General features: G+C 54.1%; 1 protein-coding gene across 1 annotated transcript; it reads right to left on the bottom strand.

The window, feature by feature from the left end:
- Positions 1-769: 769 nt before the first annotated feature.
- Positions 770-2,994, bottom strand: Zbtb32 (zinc finger and BTB domain containing 32). The gene is made up of 4 exons (XM_051207533.1): positions 2,107-2,994; positions 1,853-1,926; positions 1,456-1,620; positions 770-1,302 (listed from the first exon to the last, which is right to left on the bottom strand). The coding sequence occupies exons 1-4, from the start codon at positions 2,952-2,954 to the stop codon at positions 1,025-1,027; spliced, it is 1,365 nt and encodes a 454-aa protein (XP_051063490.1). The 5' UTR covers positions 2,955-2,994; the 3' UTR covers positions 770-1,024.
- Between the last annotated feature and the right edge of the window lie 4,033 nt (positions 2,995-7,027).

The following is a 7,027-nucleotide window of genomic DNA, read 5'->3' as shown; positions in this document are numbered from 1 at the left end:
TCTGGGAAATGTAGTCCAGACGGTCTTGCTCCTTCCGCCGACTGCTAGGGCGCGAGGACTGGGACTACGGGGTCAGCGACGGAGATCAGGAGAGCCAGTTCCTGGTCTCGAGGAGGTGTGGCCCCGGTTCAGACTCCTCCCATTGTTCTAGTCGGAACCAGCGGCCTGCACGAACTACCATTCCCAGGGTACCGCGGGCTTCGGACCCTGGGAACCAGACCGACACCGGCAAACGAACTTAGCTATTGCGCTAGGCGTGGGCTGAGGGAAGGGCGGTGGCGTTGGGTTAGTCTCACTTCCAGGCGCAGTCTGGCCGCCGCATTGCACGGCGCGGAGGGGAGATGCTGGAGAGGCTGGTCCCCCGTCCCTTGCTCTCAGGGACAGGAGACCGGTGGCCGAAACCACGACCTGAGCCTGCGCTCCTCTCCAGCCCTGGAGTACGCGCGCGGTGGATTGCTGTGGAAGGGATCGGAGTCTTGGAGGCCTCACAGCCACCCTCTCCGTCCCCAGGGTCTGTAGTGCCTTTGCGGTGTGCTGCCCTCGGGAATTATACATACAGAGTCCCCGGAAATGAAATGTCTGACCCTTCTGTTTAGTGGCTGAATGCCCAGCAGGGGCCGCTGCAGGACAACCGGCAAGGGTTGGACCCCCCACAACACACACGCACACACACGCACGCGCGCGCGCACACACACACACACACACACACACACACACATCCCACTCCCCCGCGCAGACGAAAAGTCTGGACTCATCCTGACTGGAGAACACAGGAAACTCTTTATTATAGTGATGAAATTGATAGTCCCCAGTTAATCTTCACTCCAGCCAACTTAAATGTATTTAACTCGGACTCGTCAGCCGGCCAAGACTTCTGCAATACTCGCTCATCGTGGTTCCTGTCCCGCAGCGCTTCCGCAGTCACATTTGCCAAGCAACCCTAAATACAGGGCGGCTGAGCCCGTATGCCTTTCATTCTTTTGGTTGGACGCTTGTCAAAGCCAGAGTAGCTACCAACACCCGGTCAGGTGGCAGAGGAGGAGGTAGGACTCCCGGGAGAGATCGAGGCCCTTGCCGGCCTCGAGGAAGAGTAGAGGAAGGTGGAGCGTATGGTCCATCCGGGCGGCAGCTGGCTGGGCGAATGGCCACGCATGTGAGCCTGCATGGAAGCCAGGCTGGGGCAGCCAGCCCTGCACAGAGGGCAGCGATAGGGAGCAGCCCCATGTGTCCTCAGGTGCTTGGTCATGGCAGAGAAATCCCGGGAGCGCTGAGGACAGAGACTACAGGAGAAGGGCTTCTCTCCTACAGGTGGAGGAGAAAGCCAGACAAGGAAGAAACGGGCGAAGGTTGGCCAAGCTAGGGGTGCGTCGAGCAATGGGGCAAGGGGGGGAAGCTGGCAGACCAGCGATGACGGGGACAGAAGGGACAAACTCACACTGGGCAGTAGGCCCATACCTGTGTGGACTCGGTAATGCGTCTCCATCTGATGCTTGAGTGAGAACCTCTTTCCACAGACAGAGCAAGAGTAGGGCCGAGAGCGAGCAGGAAGGGGTAAAGGAGAGTGTGGGTGAGGTGGACAGCTCAGTGTGCGTTCCTGACCCACACAGGTTGCCAGTGTGCCTGTGTGGACAGAGAAGTCAAAGTGGCATGACCAGAGTCCCTGAATTGAGAGCTTTGGCGACACTGAGGAGCTGTCCTCATACCCTGCTTATTGTGTGCCCTTACCCAGACTCTTTTATCTCCCAAGGGCTGATTGATTGCTCGGGGCCCTGGGGGGGAAGGCTCCTGTAAGTAGGGTTTAGTGGGGGCCCTTCGAAGCCTGGACTCCTGGATGGAGCGATGAGGGGCTTACCTGGAGTGGGGCTGGAGGAGGCCAGCTGATTCTGACTCCAGAGACCTTTGGAGTGGCTCAAGGTCAGTGGGATCCTGGGTGGAGAAGAATGACAGCCTTGGCGGAGCCTGAGAACCTAACCAACTCTGGCCTCTCTCAAGATCAGAACATTTTGCTGCCTCCTTAACTTAGCAGCTGTGCAGATGTGGCGCCCTCCCACCATTACTGCGGCCTCTCCTGCGCTAAGCCCTCCCAGCCTAGGCACCTTCACTCACCTCTGCGCTTGAGGCCAGACCTGCCAGGCTGCAGTGACGGGGGTGCTAAGGGACAAGGGGGTGTCATATCTGGGTGGCCACAGGAAGATGCTCCACAGGCCAGGTTGGCCTTCTCCCAACCAAGGGGCCTCAGCCCACCAGGGCCTGGGGATGAGGCTGGTTAGGGGGGGACCAGGGCACCCGCGAAGACACTCCTCAGAGCCCTCAGGGCTCTCTATACCTTCTACGGCCTCTCCTTGCTTCCTCTCTGCTCCCCTGTGGCCCACGGGGGCTGGGCTGCGGGCCTCCTCCGCTCTCATCTTCCTAGTTACCCCTGCCCTCTCAGGGCTCTCTCCGGGTGCTTTGCGCTTGGGTAACATCTCCTGTTCTCTCCCATCACTCCTAAACTCCTTCTCTGGGTCCTGCTTCTCTGCGGGACCCCCCAGTCCTCTCTCAGAACTCCTGACGAGCTCTGCTGCCACCTGGTGCCTCTTCCGGCCTCCATCCAGCTCATCTTCATGCTTGTCCTTTTGAGCTCGCTTGCAGGCCTCTTCCAGGGTCTGCACCCCCAAGGCTCTGGCTGCCTCTTCAAGGTCCCCCAGCTCCTCAGGCTGTAGCTCTACACTCTCTCCATACACAAAGGTTAAAAGCTTAGCAAAGGTAGAAGGGCTGATGCCTTCCACCAGAGCCCACCTGCCCCTGCAACCCAGCCTTGGGCTTGCACCTGCCAGCACCAGGCTGTGAGCAGGGAACTCCAGGCCCCCTACAGTGATCAAGGTATCACACAGAGCTGGCCGAAGCCTAGCAGCTAACTGCACCAACCTATCAGAGCCATAGGGGCTGATTAGTCTTGTGGGGGTCCGGGGCATTGCTCCTGGCTAATCTACCAGTTTCAGAGGCTCTGAAAGGAAAGCCACAGTGGGGGGGGGGGGGTCCTTGGCAGAAGGGAGAGGGAGAAACGGCATATTCTCAGGCCTGTGGAGGGGAAGGGAGAAAGAGGGGTGAGTCTCCTGTCCCAGATTGGAGCTGCTGTCCTGAGTGAGTCAAATAAACTAAGGCAAAGGCAAGCTGTGGCAATGTAGCGGTAGGAGAATCCGCATTGGGTCAGGTTTGGTGTCTAAGGAGTAAGTCAGGCAGGTAGCTGAGGTATCAGTCCTAAACAGTTAGCAAACTCGGGTTTAAGGACTGTTGCTATCCCAAGCTCTTTTGCAGGGAAAAAACCCACTGAGCAGCCTGGCCTTTTCTTCGCCTCACACAAAACCTTGCATTTATGAATGGAGTAAGATGTAAGTTCATGAAAGAGCTCAAAAAGCTTGTGAGTCTTCCCACAGTGTGAGCCTCGAAAGCCAGAGAAGGCAGCGAGACAGGGAGAGCGGGCGCTAGGGCATCCCTCCGAGGCCGAAACTTCTAGAACACAGAGAAGGAATGAGGAAGACTAGAGATTCCCACCCACCCAGTGAGTTGAGAGAGCCACACCAGAGGTTTAGAGAAGGCTCTGATGCCTGCGGAAGTGGAGAAAGGAAAGGAAAGGGAAACTGGAGAACGGGAAGCTATTTCCTCTCAGAACGAGGCTAACTGATGGTTTGATTTCTCTTTTTCATAAGCCAAAAAAAAACAAAAAAAAAAAAAAAAGACCAGAAAGTACCCGACCGATAAGTCGAGAGTTAACCACACACCAAGACCATCACAGGCCTCCCAGGATACTAGAGACACATCAAGAAATAGCCCCAGTGTCTCAGCACCTGGCAGCAGGCCTAGTCCTCTGTGCGTGCAGACCCTCGTGAATGTGAATAAGGAGCCCTGTAGGAGGGAGGGTTACTACCTGGACACCTTGGGGTGAAGGATGCAAGTTGGCCGGGACTGGACAGAAAGGGCTGGGATGGAGAAAAGGCTCAGCTTCAAGGGGAAAACACTCACCTCTGTAGCTGCCTCCTAGTACCGCATGCTTGCTACTGCTCTTGGGACTCCTGCCCCCCAACCCCCAGCCCCCAGCTAGCTCCACCCCTCTCCTCAGTCATCCCAAGTATCAGCCTGCCACAGTCCCCCAAAGGGGTGGGGCTTTATACCTTCTGTCTCTGCTTGAGACCTACGAGAGACTACCCATCAACTTTTAACAACCCAGACTGCCTCCTCACCCTAACTACCTGATTTGTAAATTCCTTATAGTCAAAGACATGAATCTGCCGTGACGGGTACTTTGGAATAGTCAGAGGCTGCGCCTCATCAGTGCCATTTACTAGTTGAGTCACCTTGGACAAGTCATCTCTCTGAGCCCCAGTCCCCTCTTGCATCAGCTATCAAGGATGTCCTTTGGAGGGATGAAAATGAAGTTCATGGGTAAGGGTGTGGTCTGCCAGCACAGCACAGCATTCAGCTGCTATTCTGTCTTAGAGGTGACAGATGCGTGGAGTACCTGGAGACCGTTTCTGATACCTCAGAAGAATAAGGACAGAAACAGCATTTGAAGCACAGGGGGATCCGGAGGCCACGCCTCGTCCCTCTCTCCCTGGCTTAGTACATTAAGCCCCTCTTATTGTGTGAAGCTGACCCTTGTCCTCTGGACCGCAGCAAGGGCTGGGTGTGTGACTCAGATCCTCCCAGCAGACTGGGAGGGGGGCGGGTAGGGGGCAACCCCAGGAAGCCTGTGGTGGTCTTCGAAGAGAAAAATCTCCTTTTCCTGGGCTGATGACAAATGACATTTCTCTGAAATCAAAACCAGGGGCTTCTTTCACTTTCTGCTCAAGGGGTCAAGATCCCTGGAGATTTCCGTCTCTTACCACACTTTTAGCCACCCCACCCCCCTTCTTATATGGCTCAAGATGTCCTTGAAATCTCTATCCTTTCTCAGCCTGTGCTGAGACTCATTTTTGACATTCTTTAATTTGAGGAAGGGATAAACCCTTTGAGACTCGAGTTTCTCTCTTCCTTCCTTTCTCTCTTTTCCCGCTCTAGCAATCTGATCTTTAAGCTGACCTTCTCATTTACTGAACAGATATCTTGAGATATTTGTGGTGTGTGTCTGGTATATCATATAGGTACGATAAAAAAAAACTAGAAGAGAAACTAGCCAGACGTTGATAGACTGCTGTGGTGACAAGAATCGGTCTGAGTTCCCATAGGTTTCTCCCTAGATTCTGGCCCCCTCTTAGACCCAATGAGGTAAGGTTTGCGTTTCCTCCTTTGGCTCCAGGACTCCAGGGTACTCAGACCAGCCTTCTACTCTCTCTCCAGGCCTAGGATGCCTTCCCTCCCATTCTAGCTTGGATGCAGGCAGCTGTCAACCCCTCCTAGGTCAGACAGGGTGTGCCGGTGGGTGAGGCTGGCAGTAGGGTGGAGACAGGGGAAGATGAGTCAGAGCGAAAGGGAAAATGCAAACGACAACCTGTGTTCATCTGCTCCTCTCAGAGTTACAGATTTTCCATTTCTGAGCTTTCTAGTTCCTGACCTCACACTTGGGAACGCGCTAGATTCTCCTATGTAAATGCCAACCCTTCTGATAGGTGTGTGACCAGACAGAACTTCCTCCAACACAAGAGCGCTGTCTCTGAAAACAAGAAATGGGCAAAGCCGCAGTTGCAGAGGGAAAGGTACTGGGGTCTGGTGACAGCCAGCCTCACCACCCGGTGGAGGAAGCCCCTCCCCTGCCCTGCCCTGCCCTGCCCGTGACTCAGCTGCCCCTCTGGTGTGCTTTACCCACTGATGAACAAGAAGTGGGGGCTGCTCCCGGCATCTCTGTAAGCGGTGGGGAGTGACAGTGGGCTCTCGGAACACCAAAAGGGAAAGGACAAGGGGGCTCCCCACTGAGTAAACAGAAGCCCCCAAAGGACCTGGTGTCTACCCATGTAGGCTATCCCCTCCGAGGCACATCCCTTAGAGGTGCTCTCAGGGCTCTTTGAGCCCCAGCCCTTAGGCGGATGACACTTGAGGCCCTTCCCTAGCCTCTTCCAATCCAGGATATTGGGGATGAAGCAATGTCAACAGAAACAGATCCAACAGCGAGCGCTTTGACTTGCAAGAGGAAGGACACTATTGTGGATCACAGACCCTCTAGTTGCCCTTTTCTCTGTTCCAGAAGTTTAGCCACATTCCCTACTGCTCTCCATCTCTCTAGGATACAGTTAAGAAGTCCTGCCATTCTGTGGCCTTGCAGACCCTCCCCCTTATAACGGCAATTATAAGGCCATGATTCCATCTAGTCCCTGGCTCCAGGAATCATATAGATCTCGCTAGACTCAATCACATGGTATTAAACTTGCTGCTACTTCATAAAAACCTATACAAGTCAGAAAAATCCCCTGGGATCAGATGGCTTTTCTTCAAGACGTCTGTTACGCTGCACATGGAGACTATCTCTCCTAATGAAGTACCTCTCTAGGATACTTTCATTTGTTTGTTTTTTGGAGACAGGGTTTCGCTATGTAGCCTTGACTGTCCTGGAACACTCTGTAGATCAGTCTGTCCTCAAACTCACAGAGATTCCCTCTGCTTCTGTCTTCCAAATGCTGGGATTAAAGGCATGTGTGCCACTACCGCCCAGCTCTGAGATGTTATTTCAAGTTTGATCCTTTCCCAATAGAACCAACCTGATGCATCTGGCCTCTGATTTCATAACTTGACTTACTGTTTTGGAATGTCTCCCTTGTCTTAGAAAAGTGACACCTGCTGGGATTCCTAGTACTCAGGAGGCTGAGGCAGGAGGATCATGAGTTTGAAGTCAAACTGAGCAACACGAGACACTGTCTAAATGAAACAACACAAATTGTCCCCATTTTCTGCTTCCCGAGTTCACGAAGAGGGCATCATTTGCCATTGTCACCTGGGGCAGAGTCAAGAGACCCAGGCCAGGAGGACACAACCTGTGTCCAAGCAGAGGCTAAAGTGGATAGGTTTGGACATATGATCAGAAGAGAAATATGTGGGAAAGGGAGACATGTTTGCCCCA

Source organism: Phodopus roborovskii, unplaced genomic scaffold (assembly GCF_943737965.1).
Source record: "Phodopus roborovskii unplaced genomic scaffold, PHOROB, whole genome shotgun sequence".
Lineage (NCBI taxonomy): Eukaryota > Metazoa > Chordata > Mammalia > Rodentia > Cricetidae > Phodopus > Phodopus roborovskii.
This window is presented reverse-complemented; position numbering and strand designations above follow the sequence as displayed.

What these genes read in the sequence shown, in the direction of transcription:
- Zbtb32 (XM_051207533.1), bottom strand. Translation starts at nt 2,954, where the DNA reads ATGCCCCGGACCCCCACAAGACTAATCAGCCCCTATGGCTCTGATAGG. An exon ending in GTCTGGCCTCAAGCGCAGAG is followed by an intron (nt 1,927 to 2,106) that starts GTGAGTGAAGGT and finishes TTCTCCACCCAG; the next exon opens with GATCCCACTGACCTTGAGCC. An exon ending in CTCCTCCAGCCCCACTCCAG is followed by an intron (nt 1,621 to 1,852) that starts GTAAGCCCCTCA and finishes CTGTCCACACAG; the next exon opens with GCACACTGGCAACCTGTGTG.